The following is a 25,168-nucleotide window of genomic DNA, read 5'->3' as shown; positions in this document are numbered from 1 at the left end:
CAGGCAGGAATTTCCTGAAAGTGATTGTGTCCATAATTAGGGCATCTTTGCATGTTTAAATGCATGATTCTGGAATGCACTCTGCTGTTTGCTTCTCTGCAGGGCTGGGGTGAGTGTACACAAACTTCCCTGGAGGAGCTAAAGCAGAGAAAGCTCTCCAAGGTCCAGTGAAGGTCAGAGCTGAGAATATTTTCCTCCCTCTGTCAGCAGGCAGGCAGGAATCACCGAGCTCCAGCCTCGAGCTCTTGGGTGGAGCCAGTGTCAGGAAGCTGGTGGCATTTCAAATCCCTTGCAGCAGTTAGGTGTTAGATGCAAAAGATCAGTGCTGCTCTACTTGAAGTCAGAGAAATGACTTCAGCTTAAAGTTCAACATATACACAAAGATTTCCTGGATCTGGAGTTAATTTGTTTTTTCCAAGGTCAGCTTGAAGGCAGCATTCAACCTGGAAAAAAGTTACAAACTGAACATTTGACTTGTAATAATTTCATTTTACTTCCCATTTGTCTGACCTGTCCTATATGCTTTTGTTTTCCTGACGCATCAAGCTAAGCTATTTTGGTTTTTCACTTAATGTTTATTTTTACCCCATTTGAGGATTGAGGGCCAGTTGGGCTGCATGCCTTTCTCTCTGTTCCATATTTTTACATTTTCCAACTTTCTTTAATGCAGGATATTTATATTCCACCTTTTTTCCTAGCAGAGAGGCTTTCACGGAGTATAGGCTTCAGATATATATTTTCTGCTCTGGCTGCTCGTTAGATATACAGCATTTGGAGTTCCAGTTGTGCTGAGAAATGTAAGCAAAGCTTTGGGCCCAGTGGGGGCTGAGCTCTGGCATTTCACAGCTTTGTACATATGAATCAGGATTAAGGTGCAGGATCTATATAAAATTTAGCTCATTAGGAGATGTTTTGTCTCACAGCTCCCCTTGGGAAGGTGGGTCCTGTGCTCACACATAGGATTTCTTACCCTGCTTTGCTGCTCCCAGGAAAGGAGGAGGATAAGCAGGTTGCACAAGGCAGCAGCAGGGTTTTCTGCTCCCTTTTACCATGGCACACCTGGAAAAAGGTTTGGCCCCAGTATTTTAGACTAAAGCAAATATGCTTTAGCACACTGCTAAGGTCATGCTTGGAATGACTTAGCAGAGTGAAGAGAACAAGGAGCACCTCTGGAAAAAGATAGATAGGAATTTTCTCTCAAATACATTTTTTGTTGTGCCAGAGGTAAGGAACTGAAGGCCAAGAAGGTTTCAGAAAATATGGTTTTTTCCAGCCTGACACCCCACTTGGCATTCCAGCAGGCCAAATTTGCTGTTGTGCCCCACACAGCTCAAGTGTATTCAGTGGATGGCCAACTGTGTCCATGCACTTCAGACAGTGAAGCTTTACCACAGGGAAGTGATGGGTTTGGAAAGGAGTTTCATCAGTCATGATTTCCAAGGAAGAGCTCTCAGGGTAGGGAATGCCAAGTCAATGTTTCCTCCTCAAGGACTTTCGGCTGTCACATAGGGAATACAGTGAGCGCAGTGATGAGAATTAGATTGGAAGATCAATAGGGCTGACAATAAATGAAAGTAACACAGACATTATTGAGCAAATTAGGAGAGAGAAATTAAAATGGACAGTATAATCTTCAATACCTGCTAGACACACTGATGTTGGGCAAAGTTAGGAAGAAGACAGTAAGTTGGAAAGTGCTATGATGAAGGGGCAGTAGCAGTCTGTCCGTGAGATGGGGAAAGTCCTGCTTGTGACAGAAAGCTCTCAGCCCACAGAAAAGTGGAGAAAAGATGATAATGGTCCAGGAGCACCTGGATTTAAGTGGCAAGCTACAGAGAGACAGTGGTAGAGAGATCATCTGAGACTGGGAACATGGAGTAGGTAACAGCGCTGGCTATGTGTTACAGGAAAAGGGAACCTCAGATGTACTCACCGTCACAAAGGCTTTGGTGGGATTTTTGGCTTGTTCCAGGCCAAACATTTTCCTAACTTTCTCATAGTATGGGTTTGTTCATCCTGTAAAGGTTTGCAGCCATTCCAGAAACCAGTCCTCTGTGTAAACTGGGTTATTTGCCATAATAACTGCCTGTATTTTGCTGTCTGTACACATATCCAGTGATGATCAAATCTGGCAAGCTTTTGGGATGAGGGATATCCAGTGGCAACAAGATCCATGGGCTGACTGCACTCAGCATGTAAAGAAGCCTTCCTTTTATCAGTCCTGGGTTTGTCTAGATCCTTCTGCACATCTTTGAAAGGTTCACCCCAAGGCGATATAATTGTGTTTGATCACATACAGGCATTGAGTCAATGATTGATATGAATAAAGAATTTAGAGTTGCTTGTCCTGGTTCCATGTCTTCTTCCCTGTGGAATCAGAAATCACTTTTATAAATATATCGGTCCATCTGTGCTTCCAGCTATCCATTTCAAGTATATGTTCCAAAAAAGAAATAGTAACACGTTATAAGGGCAAATAAAGACACATTAAAACGACTGAGGAAGGGGATTTTACTCCCTCATAAAATACATGTGGATCCCTTCCAAAAGAGTTACAGTGAGCCATGTAACTTGTAATTAATCCTGCTGTAAATGTCAGAACACTTACTTTGCAGGTCTAAGCTGACCCGCTAAAATTAGTCCCCTTTTAACAATTCCTTTATAATTTGTTTTTCAGCAGAAGCGGCGGCTTGACCTCCTGACAATAACCAGCCCCGGTAAGTGAGCTCTGCCGCGCCGCTCTCTTCTCTTTTCTTAAAGAGATGGTTGTCTAAATGTGTTTTTTCCCCCGTCTCTGACATGCAAAATGAAAAACACTGTTCCCCAGAAAATCTTTCACCTAATAACAAGTGACAGCTATATTGTGCTCGGCAAAGCCCCGGGCAGTTATCCGTTCACAGAGCTGCCTCCTCAGACCTTTACTCTATGAATTGGAGTGCTGATATTTCTTTAAGCCTCCTGGGGTTACAGTTAGTGGTATATCTGCAGGGCAGATGCCCTCAAATTCACGGAGTGTGTTCAAGTATCACAGAAATGCAAGCTTGACTTTCCTTGGTGGCAAACGGGAGCAGTCTGGGGAGCTGGGAGATGGTGGCACTCGACGTGTGTGGAAGGAGACACAAGGTCCAGGCTCAGGGCTGAGAACCCCAAAGTGGGGCAGGAAATATTTAGGAGGAATTAAAATGCCTTAAACCATCTGCTTCATAATGGCTTTTGTAATTTACCTATAGAGAAGATAAACCAAAATTTGTTCTTCTTGGGAAAGTGTCGGGCTGTGGCAAGAGCGAGTTTTGAAAGTCTCAGCACCGTGGTGGAAATGCAGGTTGGTTCAGTTGTGCTCCTCTGTGATCTCAGCCCTTAAGGCTGGGTGGCTTTTAATTTATTCCTCTTTGCCTGGCTCACTTTCTTTCCATTAGCTGCTACAGAAGTTTGCTGCCCATCAGCTTCAGATGAAGCCCTGCTCAAATAGTGCCACATTTAGGTTTAACTTTGTCCATTTTTCAGATGTGTGTATGAATTAAGCTTTCAGGTGGGCTTTAACTGGGACTAATGAATTCTGGCCTTAACTGGTAATAATGTGCTAGCAGAGTGAACAGGTGTTATGGGAAGTGAACAAAATGTGACACACATTTGCTTGGATAACAATTTCGCATCAATAATTGTTCTGACACTCTGAATGTAGATATAATCTGTGACATGGTTTCTCCTTCACTAACCTTGTTAAAATAATAAGAATTAAAATAAGGAGGAGGAGCACTTTGTTGGGACAGATGTTTGAGGCTATTGGCAATTGCATCACATTTTTGCATGTTCACTTTTCACGCAGTTTGCAATTATGTTAATGTATGCTCAGGGCACTTGCTGATAAAAGCAACAATACAGTGTGATACAGCTATTGTCACTATTCTAACTGTAACTTCAAGGACAAACATGGCACATTTTTCATTTTCCATATCTTCAGCATTCCCTGTTTCTAGAGGAAAAAGTAAAAAAAAAAAGATGTCTGAAGGTCTTAATCATAGCACACACTCAGATCTTGGATAAGGGCACCAAAGTCTACAGGCACTTTTTCAATAAGAGAAATGAGAGTTAGGGGCTAGAATTACTTAATATGAGACTTTTCTGTAAAACAAACTTATGATACTTTTCTCATAATTTCTGACACAGTATTCAGTGTAAAAGGGTTGATTGGGTTGAGTTTGTGTGTAGATGTGATCAGTAAATAGCTGATCAGGTCTCTGTTTAATAAAGCAATCTACTAAATGAACACAGCAATTAGAAGGACCTTCAATAACTGTGTAGGTAAGCATGCTGCACTAAAAGTGGGGGAAAAGCTTTCTATAACAAAGAAAATACCTTTTCTATACCTTTTCTGAAATGCAAATTTTAGCCTTTGATATTTAACCAGAAATCTACCATAACTGTATACAGAGGGGAAAAAATAATATTTGTTCACGATTACATAATAATGTGCCTGTAGTTTTTCCTTCAGTAGAGGCATTTTCAAAAGAAGCTTGGTGCTGGATCAGGCCAAACTTACCAAAGAGCCTAAAGCTGAGATTTTTCAAAGGGGTTGAAAAAGTTAGGCACTCAATTCCTAGTAGGATTGGAAAATGTCAGCCTGTGGATTAAAGGGTCTACTTTCAGCCCTACAAATACAAAAATAAAATAAAATAAATCATAGCCTTGGGGCTTTTATCTGTCTTTGGAGACTGCTACTTTAAAATATTTAATTCTTTGAGTCCTAGTTCTAAGATCTGACATTGACAGTCTGCTTTTACAAAGTCGTGATATCAGTTATGATGGCTGAGATCAGCCATAATCACTGTCAACCCTTAATTTACTGATTCAAATGAGGGGCTGAGCTGTTTAGTTGCACCTGCCAATCCTCTGGGACTTGTTTGTGTTCTCCACCTTGCCGCAGGCAGGCAGCCTTTGCTTTTGGCAGAGGTCACACAGCTTTAGTTGGAATTGTGAAAGTCCTCCGTGTCCCACTAGGGGTGTCGGCCACCAAAACCCTATTGCTTAATTGTGAGAATAGACAAAGGGCTTCAAAAGAAAAGGTGACCTCTGAGATTTGCACTTCTGTCACAATGAATATCATCTCTTTTTCTTGTGTGTGTGTGAAGCTCTTGAACCAGTTTTTTCTACCTTTCGTCAAGAATCGATGGCGATCCCTCTCAGATAGTACAACAGCTGTTCTCCATGTGCTGCTAAAACAATTTCCAAAAACTGATCAGCCAATTAATGAGACTAATTACAAGGTTAAATAATGCCATTAATGTAAGTTTTGTTGAGACTCAGGCACCGAAACATTTAAAGGGAGTTTGTGGAATCACAGAAACCTTAACGTTGTCTCATGACAGTCACCCTGCTCCCCATGGCCATGGCTGCTGCATGATGCCCCAGAATTCCCCCAGAAGGATCAGAATTTGTTTCTTGTTCCCTGAACCTCGCCCCTGCCTATGCTGTGCTGAACCCACACCAAGAGTGATCCAGCGCTGCCTTTTGCCCTGCTCCATGTGGCTTCCAACTCCCAAGCAATGGGTGCTTGGCTTCCTGAAACCTGCCTGAACTGGTAAAAGCACATCTGTATGTTAAACCGAAGAGGTATAGACCATTAATCTATACCCTGGACTGAAACAAGCCTGGGCAAAAGTGAAAAAAATAAAAGAAACAGGAATACAGATGGCTGGAGCTGCAGCTCCAACTACGCTGTTTGTATGCAACATGCAGGGCTCACCTCTTCCAGCACCCTAATAAAGCAGGTATGGCAAGCTCCACACTGTGCCCCAAACTGGAGGAAGTCTTTTCTTTGCTGTGGATCTCCAGAAACAGCCAGACACAAATGATGCATAAGCTGGGAGCAAGCCAGGCTCCCTCGTGCTCAAATACATTCCTTTGAAGTAACTGACACCCCTGTAAAATGTGGAGGGGAGTTCTCTGCTCTGCCTTGCTGCTGAGGAGCTGGAGGAATGTTAAGTTAAATTTACCAATGCTCTCACCACACTGCTTTCTTCTTGCCCCTTGACATGTGAGGTGCAATTAGAGTGCTGCTGTACAGTTCAGGGTGCCCGAGTCAGGGCTGGTGTGCGCAGTGGGGTGGGGGAAGGATGTTAAAAATTCATTAGGAGCTAGCAGGGACATGCTGGCAGGGAGTGGGACATAATGAGATTTAAGTTTTGGTAATTTAAATTTTCTTTAAACACAGCTTTACCCCTGAATTGGATCCAAAACATGTCCTTAACGCTATTCTAGTTGTCTTTGAGGTGTAGGACCAAAGCTTGAAGTGGTTTAATTTGGCCTTGTTGCACAAAGGAGACGAGGATCTGCCCTTCATTTCTCTGTGATCATGTTCTTGTAGCACTTTGAACACGCACATGCAATCACATCACATTTTGTGGTAACCACTCAATAGCTGCAAATAAGATACCCCTGTTTCCATAGCTTCTCCATGGAGACACAGCTTTTTGCATCTCCTGTGTTTATGATAATAACACAGCTTTCCAATTTCTCTTCTCAGTAAGGTAAGTTCCTCTCCCACTGAAGTATTTTTTAATTATTGATACCATAAATGGAAGTGTGTTGGAAACTATTGGCTTTGAAAATAGCTAACATGTGATATTATCCAAGAACCATCAGGAAAATTCTTTTGAAATTCTCTTTGATTCAGCCATCCTCAGGGCTTTATCCTTCTCTACCAGTCTCTCTACTGCCAATTTAAAATAACATTCTCTTGAAATCAGTGCAATGTCAGGAGAAATTCATCAGCACCGTAGGTGCATGTTTCCCAGATGTACATAAACCTACTACATTTGGCAGCAGTAAATTGATTGCATTTAAAAAACCTGGGGTGGTTGAATATTCCGTAGTGTCCAGCTTGGCTACAGCACAGAATATAAAGCCATTTTTTTTAAGTTTCTTTCAGCTCTGTTTTAGATGAAAAAATGTAAGTGCTGACTCTGTAATTCCTGGCTTTTGATTTACTCAGATTTTCCTAATGTGTAAACCACATCAGAGCTTTACAGGCAGGGACAGAGTAAAATAATCCTAATCTCTATTGAGATTTGGTCAGAAGTGTTAATGGCTTCTACGTGCTTCCTCCTAACATTCAAGATCTTACACATTTAAACAGGGAAAAAAGCTTGATTTTAAAAGTATTTATCAGTCTGATCTATGTGGTGAAATATTCTCCCCCCTTTAATATCATCAGTGCTGCATGCTCTAAAAATGTCTCCATTTCATTAATTTGTGATATACTGCTACCCTGAATTCTTTTAAGGTGGCTTTAGCTTCTGCCATACATATTTTACTGCTTTAAATTATAGATATAGGACTGTTGCCTAGTTAATTTCCTCTGGTTAGGAAAATATATTTCTGCTCTCCTGGCATTGCATAAAGTGATATGTGGGATTTGCTATATTTTTTAGCTGATTAAGTTTTGCATTTCTACATATTACTGTTTATGAGACCTCAAGTAAAAGTGCGTAAAGGAAGGAGAAGTTTTATAGTATATTTCAAAGTTTCATTTAACTATAAATTTCACCACTAAGCCCTGCTACAAGACTTTCCATTACCTTCCTGGATAGTCTGGCTATCAACTTCTTTCTAATTGAAGCATGAAAATAATATGAACTCAAAGTCATGAAGCTATAAGACAGGTATTAGTAAAAATGATACCAACTAATAAAATGTGACAGAAAGTTGTTTGCTGCTAAAACTCGGGAACATTTTTTTTTTTTGCAAGTCCTTATTAATTAATAGCAGATTGATTTTGGTCTAAGTATGTGTCAAAGGATGGCATTGAAGATTTTAAACAGCCTAACTTAACCACTGCTCGTGTTTGTTACTGAAGCTTCTTACACTCCTTTACTTGCAAAGCTGGTGGAGAAAAGAAATTACTTAAAATTCCAGTAATAATTGAGTCTTTTAATGCTCAGTGAATTATTTCCCATATCACTGGGTATTAATCCACCCGTTTGCCCACAATAATATGAGATAACTGGGGGAGTCAGAATCTCACTGCTCAGCATGGCAATGGATTGTCTGAACCCACAGTACAAGAATTTCCCTACCATGAAAATAAAATACAAATGCTAGAATCTCTGCTCAAAGTGAAATTCTCGTGTTGCCTGTCTTAGCTGAACCATAAAGCCACAGGAAGAAGTTTTTTCCAGACTTGATGAAACTTTAGCAAGATAATTGCACTAACAGAGAGCAGAAGGAAGACGTGGTCTCTTTTTCCTTTTTTTGTGTCATTAGGTTGGCTTCAGCTGTCCCGAGGCTAATTAGGAAATTTTACTATATCCAATTTCTCATCTGAAGAGCTGCAAGAATTTCCATTTGCTGTGATAAGGAGAAATAATATTGTTGCTTGTAATTACTCTTTCATGCAGATCAGTACCTTCCTAATTCTCAGTTATACCTCTGCATTTGCCAGAATAATAATTGCAGAGATGCCTCCTACTGCAGTGCCTTTTCCCTTCCCTCACACCATGTCCCAAGAGAATGAGTCCTCACTGATCTTTCTGCCTGTTTCCTGACCTATTTCCACCTGTGTTCCTCACCATCACCCACATCCGTCTCCAATATCCCAGTTTTGAGTTCTACAGAAATGGCACTTTTTTGATTCAATAATGAAACCAGAACTTTATCCCCATTTGTTTGCAGAATGTTTACTTTGAGTAAGGCTGTTTCATCCCCACCTTTGCATTTAAAAAAGTGACCTTTTTTTTTGGATACATGTAGAAGAAGTGATATTTGCAAAGTCAAAATAAGACTGCAGAGAAGATATTCTAAAGGCTAATCCATTACTTTTGAAGAAAAATATCAAGCTTTGCCACAATTCCTTATTATTATTCTGGGTCACCATGGTGTTTCCATGCACCTTGGCATGTCCCTTTAATTGGTTCCTTACATGGGAAGGTCCAGCACAGTTGCATTGAAAGCTGACATTTCTAACTAACTGACCTTTTCAGGCCCAGTGACACTCCTATAATGATTATCCTCTAGCATTGTTTGGACACAATACCACATACTTCACAGCACATAAAGAATATGTTCTTTGAGAACTATTCAAAATGCCCAATCTCAAGTTAGCAAAATGAGAAAATTGGGTGCAAACATTCATCAGAGTGTTATTGTGCAGGTATCGATTTGAATGCCCTTTCATTTCTCTGGGAAAAAATGTTGTATTATAGAGCTCTAAATTAACTTCTGTTCTGTTTTTTTCCCCCAGTAAGTATAAAAAGGTCAAATTCATTCATAAGGCTGAATAGATTTGCAGGATATAAGCAATAAGATAGCAATCAACCTTCAAATAACCTTTAAAGAGACAGTATCTTTTCTTATGAACAGTAATTGATCTGCTCATTAAGTCACTGGGTACTCTTTAGGGCTCACCTGGGCAAAAATGTGTAACACCTGTGAGGAAAGGATGTCAGCTACAGCAAAACAGGAACAAATCCTCACGTGGAAATCTAAATATTTCACAGGTTTTGAGGGGTATAAAGCTGATGAGAGGATTGATATTGCAACATGAATTCCTTGGCTTTGCTGTTATAAGGGTGGGTGGGAAAGAGCCAGAAAAGACTTCATAGTGTGAATTTGGTATTTGTGAGGACAACAATCGGAGCATGTTCATGCCTGCTTGAAACCAGCCGGTTGAAGGTGTATCTTCATGCATCTTCAACTTCCCTTTTGGATTTAGTGATCAATATGGGAGAGTGACCACTGCCTCTGGTCAGTCCATGTACGGGGGGGCTCTGTGCTACACATGGGATTAGGGCCGGGCATCGTTCCTGTGTTAAATCCAGTGAGATTGTCAAATGAAGGCTTTCCATGCACCATGAGGACTTTGGGGATGTGTGTGGGGGTTCATCATCGCTGCCTGCATGGACATAAAACCCACGTCCAGGTTGTTGCAGCCCTCACTCCCTGGGTGCTGCCTCATGTCACCTCCAGCCCTGGGCTGCGGCTCTGTAGCTCCTCTGGTGTGAGCAGGAGCTGCTGAAGGACTGCTGGAAATCTCTTCAAGGGAACAGTGTGTCTAGCCAGGGACCTGCTCAAAGTGCCAGCAATGCCAATTTAAGATAGCAATCAGAAGATTAGTGTTCTGACCATGTCCACATTTCATTTCTGCATGTAAATCCACGTTGTGTTTTTAGTGTTATTTTTATGAATTGCGCATAGGCTGAGGACTATGTGTGCATAATTGATTACAGTGAGTTGTCTTGGTTCTTATCTTTGATCAGAATTTTCAGGAGCAGCAAGTATCCCAGGTGACAAGGCTTTTTATGCTGTAAATGTTTGCACATAATACTTTCTGTTTTACTTCACAATGAGCATCTCCCTCATTTAGAGGGACTGAAAATCAGCAAGTCTGTGCACAGGTGTATTGTGATCCTCTTCTTGTGTAAGCTAGGGGAAAACTTAAAATAGAACTTTTTTTCTCATAAACACCTTATTTCTTCAGTATCAGATGGAAAGGATGGAAAACATTCTTCCTTTTTAATGAAATTTTAATTCTCAAGGTCATCTGTCACTCTTCACTTAGGCACATTTCTTCTTGCTGAGCGACCTGAACAAGACTAAGTGGAAATCATTGTATTAAATATCTAAAAGGCAGCAGAGGATTATATTGACACTACAAAATGGAACACAGTGCAGAAATGCATGAGCCAGCAGAGCCCTGAACAGCAGAGCTGTGCTGAAGCCTCACCAGTGTGGGGACAGCTCCCTCCAAGCCTTGTTACCTGGCTTCTGTGCCAGAGACAGATAAGCCCCAAGTCTTTTTCTCACTGGCTTTAGGGTGCTGTTACCCCAGTACAGCTGAATTGCACCTGGGCCTGAATTTTAGCTTGTGTATTTTAATTTTTTTTTTTAATTTCTATTTTAGCAGCATCCATGTACCCCAGTCCACAGGGGTGTCATCCTGCTGGATGCAGTGACACCAAGCTGCTCCTGAATAATTGGCAACTTAAGCAGACAAAGATCAGGGCAGCGAATGGGAAACATGGAAAGAGAATGTCAAAAATAAAATGTTATTTTTATAGAACTATGTCTCTTTGCTCTCCCTTTCCTCCAATCTCTGGTGTAACAGAAAATGGCAGAAGCAGTGGTGATTGTACAGCAACAATGAGTGGGACTGAGGAAGACGGGAGCAGGAACTGCACAGAGCTCTTTTCCTAAGCTCATTTGTTTCTAAGGATTGCCAGTGGGCTCTTTTTTTTGTATGCAGAACGTTTCTGTTAAAGCAGTCAGCCAAGGTCACAGGGAAACCCTCAAGAAAGGATAACCCAGAGCTCTTATTATTATTTTGAGCTTATAACAAAGGAATTTTTAGCGGAGATTTGAATGGGGAAGGTGTGCTGGTTCTGTGAATTCTGACTGTAAGTGCAGCATAAGCCATGGTGGAAAAGAGACTTGTTCATCACACAGCTCAGTGCAGTTTGGGAGGGAGTCATTTGAGCTGCTGCTAAATGAGGTAACGTGAGGGCTGCTAGAGTGGCAGCACTGCAGTGTCCTTAGGAAGCAGTTAAAGGAAGGTGAAGCTCTGTTTGAACACCAGGCTCTGCTCCTGACGTGGCACAAGACCCTGCTGAGAGTGCCAGGACAGAGACTGCTGCCAGAGGAGCCGGGCACAGGAGGGGAAGGGGCACAAGGCAGAGAGGATGAGGGAGGAGGCAGCATAAACCAGAGTCACATTTCTGGGCCATATGAACCAAAATGAAAATAACCATTCTCCAAATAGCTGGGAGATAGCAGGAGATTGTGTTATTCATGATGCTTTATTTTATTACCTGCCCTGTTGCACAGCTGCATCCCTTGTCTTTGTCCTCTGGGGACTACAGGGAGGAAGGGAAGGGAAGGGAAGGGAAGGGAAGGGAAGGGAAGGGAAGGGAAGGGAAGGGAAGGGAAGGGAAGGGAAGGGAAGGGAAGGGAAGGGAAGGGAAGGGAAGGGAAGGGAAGGGAAGGGAAGGGAAGGGAAGGGAAGGGAAGGGAAGGGAAGGGAAGGGAAGGGAAGGGAAGGGAAGGGAAGGGAAGGGAAGGGAAGGGAAGGGAAGGGAAGGGAAGGGAAGGATTAGTGTAGAGACCCTGATTTTCCTGCCCATCCTCCAAGGAGTCTCACAGTGATGCCAAATCCTGTTGTGCTGCTGCCTGTTCCCTGTGCTGAGCCCACCTTCCTTCCAGGGACTGCGAGGGTGTAGGGCCTGTGGCTGGAAGCCAAAGGAACCCTCACTTAGACCTGCTGCACGTTTGCTTTGGGATCTGGTCCAGAGCACTTAAATTGCAGCTGACTTGGACCAAACCCCTAATTCTTGTTGGAGGTTGGACAAACCAAACAACGAAAGCGACTTCATGCTGATCCCGAGCTGAGCCCCTCACTCCAGGGGGTGGGCTGCAGTTTTGTTATCCAAACACTCAAATATCTTTCCATGGGCTGGGGAACTTTCATAAACGTCTCATTTGGACTCTGGGCTGAATCCCCAGCAGCAGCACAGCCAAGCAAGGCATTCCCACCTCTGAGGGACAGCTCTGTCAGGGTGTTGGTGCTCGCAACAGCTGAGTGGCCCCTTGTGGCATCCCAAAATCGCCTCTGGGAGCACCCAGCACGAGCAGCGCTGGCAGGCAGCAGTGCTGCTGCCCATAAATACAAACCTGGAGGTGCCAGGCTGCCCTGGGAGTGAGCTCTCGCTGCAGCCTGGCCAGCCTGGCCATGGAGCTCAGGAATTAACTGCAGGGTATTACTCTCTTAAGGCTCCGTGTTATAGTTCTGTTTTCTTCACCTTCAACCCCACAATGGATTATGGCCATACTTCCTCCTATAACTAAATGCTCTTCTGTCCTTTGACAAAACAGATTTGTGTCTTTTCATAGCTTTCTGTAGAGGGCTAATAATACATGGGAAAGCTTTACTGCCCACAGGAGACTTTGCCTGGCTGTAATAATAAGAAATGCTGTTGAAAAGTCATGATCAATGTTAATTCAGTTATTTTTCATTTTCTCTTTTTTTATAATGAAATCTTCTACTTTATGCATTTTATCCAGTGCTACCCCATGAATTGCTTGTTGGAGAGAGGGGTCATTGGTTATAAAAATGAGTTCTTGCTGTTTGTCCTCATACGAAAATAACAGCAATATTTTGAAATGATGAATTTAAGGTAGGGAAAAAAAAGGTGGAATCTTGGATGTACAAAAGATGTAAATGTTGTTTTCCAGGTTTTATGGTTCCCCGATGCCTCCTCTAATTGCATAGCTAACCCTGAGTTTATTAAGTTATTTTCCAGAGTCAAACTCATTTGTAAACATGTCAGAATAAAAACTAAATTTAAAAAACAAAACCTTTGGATTAGAATTCTGGAGTGATAAACAAACTAATTTAGAATGTATTTGCATGTAATTTACATGTGCCAAAATAGGATTGCATGTGGTTTGTAAATACAGTTCTTGAATCTATTTAACATTACAGAATAGCACAGAAGAAATTAATAGTAGCTCCAAAACAAAAAAAGGTTAAAATAATAAAATGATGGCTTCAAATGGCTCATGTTTGAATGTGATTCAATGTGCAGAAACTGGTGAGGAGAGATAAGCACACAGGGAAAACTGTAAATTCTAGCAGCAACATCTGTAGTAGTTAGAATACCATGTTTTATAGCAATTCCTTACCTCCCCCCATGGACATTACCATGGCACACAGCATATTTATTATTCACTTTCTGCAAGAGATGTTTGCCTAGCACAGCCTTAAAGATAAAGTCTGCTTCCTTTCTTTTAATGTTCACTCACTCAAAGGTGATGTGAGCTTCCATTTGAAGCCTCTGGGCCAGTTTGACCTGTAGGCTCTGGCTCAAGATAACAATTTGTAATTATCTGGGTTATTGCAGTGGTGCCAAAGGATCCATCAGCAGGTAAATCCTCTGCTGGGTGCAGTCCCCATCTGGAAAAGAGCTCAATCCTTCATGTTTTGTCCATGTGAAATACATCATGGAATCATAGAATGGCTTGCACTGGAAGGGGTGGTAAAAATCATCATGTTCTCCTCCCTGCCTCTTCCCTAAATCAGGTTCTTCAGGGCCCCATATATATCAAAAATCAGGGTGGAGCACATGATACAACCCCATCTCTGCCTGCTGTTTCCAAAAGATGGAAATAGAGGGAAATAGAATGGAAATATGGAAATAGAGGGAAACATCACCTGTGGAGGCCTGGGACAGAGGGAGTGACAGCAGCCTGGAGAATTGGCAGGTCTGGCTTGGCTCCTTGGCCTCTGCTCCTGCTCCCTGTGCTGAAATGTGGCTTATTCTGAGCCTTGGGATTAGAGCAGCTGTGTTTGGAGGGAAGAGGAAATGAATGCTCTCTGGATAGAAAGGGATTGAGCAAAGGCAAATGTAAGCGCGGAGTTTAACAGCACTGGATTGCATTGCTGGAGCTGTGGGGGAAGAATGCTTTATTTACTACATTAAATATATGTAATGCATGTTTTCAAGCTTGTCTTCAAATGCCGTGGAATATCCCTTCCTACATTCACAGCCCAGCAGCCTGGAGCTTAAAAGTGGCAGCAAAGTGGCCCTGCAATCTTTGCTGTAAGAGGGTCTGCAAATCTGGTCAGTGCTCAAGCTCACTTTTTTTCAGACTTTGCTGAGAATAAGTAGAAATTTAAGGATTTCTCCTCTGAATCCTGGGATATTTTTTTCTTCACTGGATTAATTTCATGTATTTTATTTAATTTTTAGACAAAGGGGAGGAAAAAAAGAGTAGGGAAAAGCAGACTTTATGGGATAGGAGGCAGAGCTTTGTGTTGTATTTGTTATTCAGCATTTTGTTTGAGCACCATGGAAGAATATTATCAAGGAGGACCAGATGTCAGGAACATTTCCACACATTTTTCAGGTCATAATAGTTCTATTTCAACGTGCAGATAAATGTTGCTAAATATTTTCTTGTACTTCTTATCATTTCATCTCTGGAAGAAATTAATTGTAGCTTGAAGAAAAGGGTTTATTTCCCACTTGGCTGTGAGCCATTTTGTATATCTGCTTTAAATGTTAATTATTAATTAGGATATAATCTATTTAAATCTATTTAGCTGTCCATTTCTTCCAAAGAAGGCAGCTGGATGAAACAAGGAACATGCATCATTACAGAGATGATAAATTAGGCTCTCATCCCAGGAGAAGACAGTTCCTCAACACCAAGGCTGAGATATACCAGGGAGGGGAGGAGCCTCCCAGCCTTGTCCACTTGGTGCTGGATACAGAGTGAGGAGGCCAAGGTGGATTTTATAATTCAATTATTGTAGTAAGGGACCATCATTCCTAGAACATTCATTCTAATGGAGTTTTGTTGCTAGGGAATGGGCTTTGTGGGAGGTTGAGTGTTTTTAAGTTGTATTGGAAAGTGAGGAGCTGGGAGAACAACAGCAGGTGATAAAAAAAAAGAGAAAAAAATCCAACAAGTAATAAAACTCTTTTGCATGTATCCCAAGTGAGGCAGATACCTTCCATGAGCATCAGTGAAGCTGCAGCATTTGCATGTCTTACAAAATCTGAATGAATTTGCTATTTTGGGAGAGTGAGGTTGGGATATATATCTTTATAGGCATGAATGGCTTCTTGACAGAAAATATGTCATGGCTACCTTAATCAACTGAGTCCTGAAGAGGAAATGTGAGGCTGGCAATTGGCACCAATGACCAGATGTGAAAACACGAGTTTCTCTCATTTATTTTAATTATATTTTTGTTCAAATATTTACATATTTTATCTTCTATTTACTGCAAACTTTATATCAACAGCAGAGACGCTTTGGATTAAATTTTGTATATTTGTGTATTTAGGTCTTTATTTGCCAAGTTAAATGCAAAACAGAGCCCTTGTTTATATGAACAGTATCTATATGGACTTATCTATAGGAGCAGTTGAAAAAGCTGGGCACTAGGTTGCACAGCTCATCAGTGTAGCTTCAGAGCTTTCCCAGCAAACAGCTGAGGGAATTTGGAAATGAGCAGCGTGTTGCTGAAACTTTACACAACACCATTGTGTTACCTGAGGCAGCTCTGTGGGTCACACATCAGTGCCTGGGAAAGGCAGGACATTTTCTCCCCTGTTTTATCTGTATCCATTGTTCATAGATGATCAGTTCCAGAAAGAAACACCCTGTCCATGCTGGTATTGCCTTCAGAAACTGCCCCACTGGAGCACAGACACACAGCCCAGCTCAGAGGAACGTGGAGATGCTGTGGAGTTACAAATATGTTTGTGGTACAATAATAGGGCAGTAATATGACTTTTACCTTTTTTTCTTTATTGTAACTGAAACTGTTGTGTGCTCCTGTGACACAGAGAAGACAGACACGACTGAACTTTGGTTCTGTCCAGGACTTGCAGGCAGCTCAGGCAGATGGTCCATTTAGGATCCAGAGCCAGAATAATGGCATATTCCTGATTTTCTTCAAATGTGGTTGGCAAGATTTCCTCCAAATGTGGCTGGCAATTCAGCTGTGATGGACTTGGACAAGGAAGTCCAGGAAGGCAATCCCTACCCACAGGATTGCATTTCATGATACAGGAGCTGAAAGCTCCTAAAGATAATATGGATGCTGTGCCCCAAATTTCTGAGCAGTTCTCTTGACCTGAGGAGTTCCAACCCCTCAGGAGTGACATCCCAGAGCACAAAAGCAGTCAAAAATGTGGTGTTTGATGCCAGCAAAACTAAAGAATAAATTAGATGTAACAATGCATGGCTCACAAAATAGGTGGCAGAGCCAGCAGAGGTACTCTGAAAGACAATGAGGGTGATCAGCAAAATTACTTCATCTGAAAAGAAATCAAGTAGAGCTGTGATTTTTATTTTTTTTCCTGTAGGATCTGCAACTATGGAGTGGAGCTTGAATTGATGTTCTAAAGTTTATGGTTTTTTTAATAGTTGAAGATACTGCATCCTGTATTTTGAGCTGCGTGATTATGGACAAATACAACAATAACTACAAGTTACTACTGGCCCAATAATCATAGCAAGTTTATGTTCAGTAAGGGATAAAAGAAGGGTGTACTATGGTGTGCTTGAGAAGGATTAAATTCCCACAGCTGTACAAATTTCTTAGCAAATATTTATTTTTTTTAGCAAAAATACTTTTCTGTTCTTTTTCTGTGTGGGTTTTTTTGGTTTTTTTGGTTTTTTTTTGGTAAGAAAATATATTAATTGTATATCTCCAAAGCCACATCCCTTGACATGAAAGAAAACAAATTTAGCTAAAAAATGCGTTATGGTTCAGTGACACAATGAAGAAAGCATTTAAAATTAATAGCAAATGTTTAGCCTTAATGGGAATAGGGGACATAAATAGCTTTCAAGTAATAAATAGGAGAAGGGGAAGAAAAGAAAGGGAGAAAAAAGAAAATAAAAGACATGAAGGAAAAATCCATGTGGGCAAAACAAAAAGTTCTAGTTTAGTTTATTTTCTGGGATATCTTTAATTCTAAATAAACTAAAACTCAGGTTTTAGTTCAAAATTATGATTTTCAAAAGGCCCATATGAGAGTTTCTTTTAATTTCTGTCACCTTGGGGCAAAATGTTTTCAAGTCCAGCAATAACAGAGAGGGATTTTGTTGGGGATAAACACTCTTAAATCAGGAGTACAGGAGTCCTGGTAGGAGCTGGGATCACCTCAGACCCAATGCTCTGCTAAATTAATGTGTTTTGGAAATGGGGGGTGCCTTTGCCTTTTTATTGTGCAAATACTCAGGAAGGCAGCTCGTGTGACACAGGTTAGCACAGACTGGTATTTTGGCAACAACCCCAGGAAACTAATTAAAAGGCTGATGAAGGTTTAGTTAGCAAAAGTTAAATCCTAATGAAAGGCAGTCCGTGTTTGGAGAGAAAAAGGATTTGTCAAACAATTATTTTTGGCCTTTGAGTATATCACATATATGTTGATGAAGCCGCATAAACTTTATAAGGTGTTTGATTTAGTGCCTTACAACCTTTTTAAAATATAGAATGCATGGAACAGGTTAAAGTTCAGTGAACTGACACATCTCACACATCGCTCATCATGGGGGAGCCTCACTTGAATGGGGCTCTCTTTAATGGGTTCCTTTCACCCTAGTGGGCCCAATGAGACCTCTAATGATGATTTGTCAGTGATTAAAACATCACTGCTGAGTGGTAAAGAAAGATGTAGAAAGGCTTGTCACACAGTGCAACCCTGATCTCCTGACTGGCTGGATCCTTCACACAATATAATGCATTTCAGCATAGAAAGAAAACCCCCAGATTTCTGCTTCTTAAAGCCAGGAATGCAGCCAGAGCCTGTTTGATGGAGCAGTATTGACCAAAAGAATTTGGGATTGTGTTTGTCTAGTAATTAAGTTGGATGAAGCCTGAAAAGAGATGTATTCAAACCAATTTTTTTCTTTTTTTATGTAATATACACAGGGACACAGAATGCATCAGAATGTCAAAACTGTATCTCAAAATATTTTATACCTCAACACATGTTATTCTTGTTTTCACTTACAAATAAAAGGCATTGAAGTATCAAAATTTGAGAAACCAGTTTAAATTATAAGACTTTAAACTCAGTTTAGGTCATAAAAGTGAGACAGGGAGATGCTGTAACACACATTTGGAGGTAGGTTTGAGTTTACTGGTAGCATGTGTGTACTTGCTTTTTAAAAAAGACAATTTCCAAATCACATATGCAATTTGCCTTTGTGGAGAAAGTGCAAGTGCCTGTTTGTGCTACACAAACAGGAGAGCCACAATCCAAAGTTTTAATTGGAATTATGTCCCTGGGCACGGACAAAATAAGAGGTCAATTTACAACAGGAACATATTTACAGCAAAGAACTGTCAAAAGGTATTTTGTCTATCTCTTACAATCAGGAGCAGAATCCCATGGCAACAGGCAAAGGTCTTTTGTACAGCCTGGTATGAAATTTAAAGCAGAATATTTCCAGTAATGTTGACTGAACTGGGTGGGGCATGAGCTGGACTGGCCTTCTCCGAGGCTGCCTGAAATTATATGGACTTGCTGTGGAGGGATGAAATCATTGCTTGCCTGGGTTTAGAATCAAGCAGGTAAATAATTTACAGCTTTGTTTTGCTCAGAATCTCTCTGTGGTGCTCAGACAGTGTCGAAATGGGCAGAGCATCAGAGATGGATTTCTGGGAAGATCTGCCCTTTAGTCAGAGGAAATAAACATATCCAAGTACTACCAGGGTGTGATCACAGCCAAGAGTTATGCCAGTGCAGAGCTCTAGAGTTAGAAAAGCTACCAAGGAGAAGTGGAAACAGCCAGAGTTAAATAGAATATGTGAAGTTTTAGAACGGAGTCTGTATAGTTCCAACACAAGAGCAGAGCTCACAGTCAGCTCTCAAACACTCAGTGCATCTCTCCTGGCTTCAAGGTGACCAATTACATCATGTAAACCAGTTGAAGTATTTCATGCTGTGCTAAGCAAGAAACAGAGACAAGAGAACAGGGGAGTAAAGAACAATAATCTGCTGAAGTACTCTGGAGTTAATGGATCTACATGGACAAATGAGATGATGCTTAAAACACCCAAAATGGCTGGATCAGACACAGCATTGAGCAGCCTACCAAAAATTACATTTCTGTTGTACTTCACTCCTCTTCCACTTTGAGTGTCCAGTGTGATGAACTACCTCTGGAAATCTTTGGGCTAATTGGCAATGTCCCAGAAAGCAAAAGTTGTTGGAAGCATGAAGAATAAGGAGTGAGTGAACAGAGCAGATCTGCTTCTGGAAAAAAACCCCCAACATATTACTCTTATTTCGTATGTGAAACTCTGACAGTCTCACAAAAGTTAAAGATCAAACTGGAAGGGAGCTCACATTGCTAAAATAATAACTTAGAAAAATCACTTGCATGGGGTAGAACATTACTTTTCCACTTACCTTTCTATTTGGGTGGATGGAAGTTTGTGTTTCCCCTTAACAAGGCAAAAGAATTTAATGGCTTTATATTGTTTGGAGTGGAGTGAGTGCCTGCAGGCTTGCTTGATGAGCAAAGTGACATCCTGAGGAAACGTACAGCAAATTGCAAACAAAATCCTTATTAGTAGTGGCAGTTACCTCCTGGAGTAGGATTGATTTGAAATCCCTGTAAGGGTAGTGCTCTCCTCGCTCAGCCAACTTGACAAATAAGAGCATTTCTTCAGAGTTCATATTCAAGTTGTGGTGGAGGTAATAGAATTTAACTTTCAGATTCCAAACAATTAAAGCAATGTACTGAACATCACTGTGCCTGAGACATTTATTTTAAAAGTTACACATACAGCCCTTTTCTATTCCAAATGCAATAAAAAAATCTGGGTTTTTATCTGCACATCTTTAATGTGGTTATGAAGAGCAACTGGAATTCAAAGACTGGGGATGCTCCCAAAGAACAAGAGCATTCATTGTGGAAATCCGTGTTTTTTCTCAGCTCAGAAACCCAGAAAATCATTTTGATCATTCCTCTGCCATACTCTGGAATATGACAGGAAGAATGTTGAGATAGTCTGGACTATTTGACAACAGCAATGTGAAGCACCAGACATGTTATTTTGCAAAGTGGTTTTTTAGAAAAAAAAAAAGTCATATGTGAACAGTGTAATAACAGCCTTGACAGGAATCAAAACAATCTGCAGTATTTGTTTTATTTCCCATCAGCCACCACTTATGGCACTGCAACAAGAAGTGAAAAGAACCAAAATGTTCATTCCTCTTTGCCCCATGCAGCTGAAATATCTGAAAACATTTACATTGAGCATGCAAAGAAACTCTGGAGTGGAGACAATTGAGATAAATACTCAGAGCCTGTTGCTCAGGCTGTGTTTAGATTAACAAATTGTATGGACTGACAGAATTGGATTTTTTGGAGCGGAACATTTGGCACTGAACACATGACCATACCCTACTGTGTGCATTCCTGAGGTTTTCCCATTGGATCAGCTCAGGTCTGCTCCTGTGGCTGGAATGCCTGTTGGTGATTGGAGCACATCTTCTAATTAAATTTCATCCAAGGGGAATCCATTTTGTGTGCTTCAGGATTGCTCTGTGATGTGAACCAAAGCATGAGGAGATGCACAGATATGTAGGCTTCAAAACTTAAAATGCTTAGGATGTGATATGGAGGAAATAAATGTTTCATTAACTTACTAGTTGTCAAACATGTTTATCCAAAATTATTTTTAACTCAGGGTACCACCAAAATTCACTCAATTTGGTTTGGGTATTGTTTAATTTAGTGAGAGAAAAATCGCTGTTAACAAAGTAAAATAGCAGCTGTTATTGTAATGCATCATGTGGAAAGGCAAGGCAAGCATCTAAGTATTTGCTGGTTTATGTTTTGAACAATATTTAGTAGTTGTTATCTTTACTGCTGGAAGGTTGGACTTTTGCATTTGATAAGCAAAATTATGTTGCCATTGAATGTGAAACCATTCAGAAATGCTAATTAATACTTCTCTTAATGAAATATGTGCTCATTTCCCGAATTCTTTTGCCTGTGAGTATATTTTACTATTTTACCATTTTAAAAAGGCCAGTAATAATCAGAATGGACAAATGAGAATAACAGGCTCACTAAGGCCTTCTAAGAATTTACGTGTTGCTACCCTGAAATTTGGCTGCAAGCCTTGAAAATTGCATGCAATATTTAAGGCTTCAGCCTGCCATGAGAAAAAAAAAAAGCCTGTTGTGGGTGGATTCTTGAGCAGGTAAAAGCCTGTTGTGGGTGTATCCCTGAGCATCCAGAAGCAGTCTCTCCTCTTAAAACTGGCAAAACAAGATTCTAAGTTGTTGGGGTTTTTCAGTTTTCTGTTTTGAATTAATATCACACTTTTATATGCTGTATTTGCTATAGCCTGAAAGTATAAAAACCTTGAAGAATTATCACATTTCATGCACCAGAGCCTGATACACAGTGTCCGAGGATACTACATCTGCAAAATTGCCAAATGCATTTTTCCTCTTGCGAAAGGATTGGCATGGGTTGGTGCTGGAAAGGAGGCAGGAGGTGGAGTCTGTTCCCAAATGTTAATGCTCTGTTTCTGTGGAACTCACAGTAATCAATTGATCTCACTTCAAGAATGATTTGATAAGCATCTTTGATACTATCTTAGCTTCTTCTCTGTGGATTGCTTTTAGAGGTTTCCCTTTTATGAAGCAATTTTTTCTCTTCTTGCCTTAAAATTGTATGAAATTCTTACTGAACAGTGGGAAGGTATTTTTTGTTTTGCCTGCAGTGGGGAAAATGGTCAAAAATTTGGCCATGGAGTGGATTGCATACAATGAAAAGTGGAGAGTTTTACGCAGTATTATTAATTCCTCTGTTTAGTTTTGATTCCCTAAATGGTCTGTAAGGAGAGCATCTACTTGACAGAAGCCTGAAGTAAAGCCAAATTTGAGATGGATTTACCCCAGAAACACTGCTCTGTTTAGCAGATTTGTTTGTATAGCTTTTCACTTGGTAGCAGTCTTTTGCTACTTGGTATAAACAAGGTCCAGCTTCCAGGGTTACTCTGTGTTTGCATAAGGGCTCTAGACTTTTACACACTGGATATCAGCTTTTAGAGTGTGAAGACTTCATTCAATGACACACCAAAGTCACTGTCTTCTGGAAAAGCTGGTGCATTAAAAATCTCTGAGAACATTTCTTCAGTTTCATCACAGCGTTGGTCTCTTCTTCTCAGTGGCAGACTTGAAAAATTTGACAGGGTAACCTAACACTTCCAGCACGGTGTTAGAAGAAAAATGCTCCTGTGCATAAGAAATAGAAATCACATTACATAAACCATACTTCTTATTCCAATTGTTGTGGGGTCTGGGCTATTCTTTGAATTTTAATGGAGAGTCTACTGAATGCTGACAAACAATTAAATTATAGCTACCTTTGTAATGTCTCTTCTAGACTCTGTTTGTAAAATACTCCCTCTGGTTCTTCTCTTATTATCGAATGGATTTGCAGACAGCCAGGCAGCCCAGCAATTTCCAGCCGTGGAGTTTGGTGTGTTCATGCCCAGAACAGACACCACAAGGTCCTGGCAGGCCAAGCATGTCCCAGTGTGCCTCCACTGCTCCCCTCAAGGAGACAAGCTGGAGGGGGAAGAGGCCAACCCAGCCTTTGTGCCCATCCAGCCCCTGGCCTTTTCCCCCAAGGCTGTCAGCAAGGGTGTTAATTAGTGTCAATTGTGACAGCCAGCAATAGGGCTTGTGCCACAGAAGCTTTGGCTAAACTACTCTGCCAGCAAACAGCCCACAGATGGACATGACTTTCATTCACCACCAGCCTGGGCTCTGAAGTCATGGCACACCTGAAAAAGTTGTCTAATTTATGGCTATTCCCCATGGACTCTGCACCCCTCCTATATTCCTTTGTTTTAGAAGAATAGAGGAAGGCTGAAATTCAAATGTTTCATTTTCAATCTCAGTCCTTTCCCTCCCTGTGGCAGACTGCTCTGCAAGTGCTTCAGTATTGATGAGGATATTTTCTCAAAGGCATCTGAGGCTTCTCTTTTTCAGGGATCAAAGGAAGGAATAATCTGGATTTTTGCAAATGGATACATGACAACATTGATGTCATATCATCAGTGAACTGCAGAGTTAATGTGCTTCATCTGCTTCAGAGGCTATTCTAATACTAATGTGCTTTTACGCCTTAAAAAAGTCCATGACCTAAATACAAATAGGGAATACAGTATGCTTTTGCTATTTTCTTGTTGAGGGATGCAAGGTTTTCTGGCCTACCCTGAATTTTCATGTCGTAGTTTAGCTTCACTCTTGTCCATTTTTTTTCTCTTTACCATTTTCTGCAATCTCGGGCATCATAATTTCAATCCATTGATTCTTTGGGATCACCAGATACTGAGGTCTCATTTGTACTCCTCACCACCTGTTTGAATGGCAATCAGAGACCCCAGCTGCCAAGCTCTGCAATATTCAGCTCAGCTGAGGATTGTGGTTGGCATCAGTGCAGATTTCATTTAGTTATGCTGGCAGCTTTCACACTACCGCTGGGCTCGCTATAGGTGCAGACACAAGTGTTTTGGTCATTTATTCCTTTTACATAGTCTAAAAACATGTAAAAAATGTGCCCAGGCAAGTTGCTCCTCCATCCAAATTTCCTTTATTAAAAAGGCATGCCATTTCAAGGTGGAGGCATGCAATCCTGCTCCTCACTTGGCATCGCGTCCCGGTGCTGGCGCAGAGGTTTGTGCTGCCCTTGGCATTCCTCAGCTCTGTTTTTCTCCATCACTCCTGGGGTGGCTCTGGCAGCTGCACGGGCCAGATGCAGAGCTCTCGCCTCTTTTCCAGCACAGGCATGCGAGGTCTGTGTAAAAAGCTTTCTGGCACAGGCTCTGCACTTTGCCTGGCTCTGCTCTGCCTCCCCAAGATTTGCTCCTCGCCCTCTCTTCGTGTACCACCTTCTGATCCACAAACAAGCGTGAGGAATTCAGCTGCACGGGCTGGGAGAAAGCAGCTCACCTCAGGCACACAAAGAGCCCGGTTAGCGCCCGTGTCTGCTCCATTTCTGATGTATACACAGCTCCTTTGACATTTAATGAATTTGTCATCTTGTATCTTGGAAGCACAGCAGCACATGGCACTTCTTTAGAATAAGCAGTTCTCCTAGCAGAAAGATTAATAATGCCTGCTTGCAAGTATGGGTTTCCTGGTCTTTAATAAGTAGTGAGCTCATACTACAAATTTTCCTCTGATGAAGACGCTTTAATAGTCTCTTTCTCCTTGAATGGTCTGCCTGTTTTCATTAAAAGTGAAGGAGCCTCTGATTTTGCAGGCTACTACCCTTTGTCTAAGAGCTTGAAATTGTTCAACAGGTTCAAGAGTTACTGTAAGCATGCATATCCTGGGCAAAAAACCCAACAAAAACTTATTAAAAAAATGCAGTTTTCTTTAATCTGTCAAAATAGTCAGGAAAAATCCAACCAGGAATGCTATTTCTGACCTCTGCCAAGCTGACACTGTCCTGGAGCATTTGTGCTGGCAAAAAGCAATACCCTTCTTGATTTCTGTCCAATATTAGTTATTGCTAAATGTTCCTCTTGTTAACAAATAATAAAGATCCATCATCAGAAGATTTTGAAAAAGTTAGTGATTTTGGCAGCCTAACACTTTATTTTAGGATATTTTAC

The 25,168-nt window shown here is 41.1% G+C and overlaps 1 protein-coding gene across 3 annotated transcripts in view; it reads left to right on the top strand.

Annotated features, from left to right (window-relative positions):
• Positions 1-25,168, top strand: part of LOC131087102 (BEN domain-containing protein 5-like) — an 877,799-nt gene that overhangs the window by 459,437 nt on the left and 393,194 nt on the right. For all 3 annotated transcript variants that reach the window (XM_058030505.1, XM_058030504.1, XM_058030503.1), the window contains one exon: positions 2,678-2,717. In XM_058030505.1, the coding sequence (XP_057886488.1) occupies positions 2,678-2,717 (40 nt within the window). The remainder of the gene's footprint in view (positions 1-2,677; positions 2,718-25,168) is intronic.

This window comes from Melospiza georgiana, chromosome 9, assembly GCF_028018845.1.
Source record: "Melospiza georgiana isolate bMelGeo1 chromosome 9, bMelGeo1.pri, whole genome shotgun sequence".
Taxonomy (NCBI): Eukaryota; Metazoa; Chordata; class Aves; order Passeriformes; family Passerellidae; genus Melospiza; species Melospiza georgiana.
Note: the sequence above shows the minus strand (reverse complement) of the source record. Positions and strands in the feature narration are given on the sequence as shown.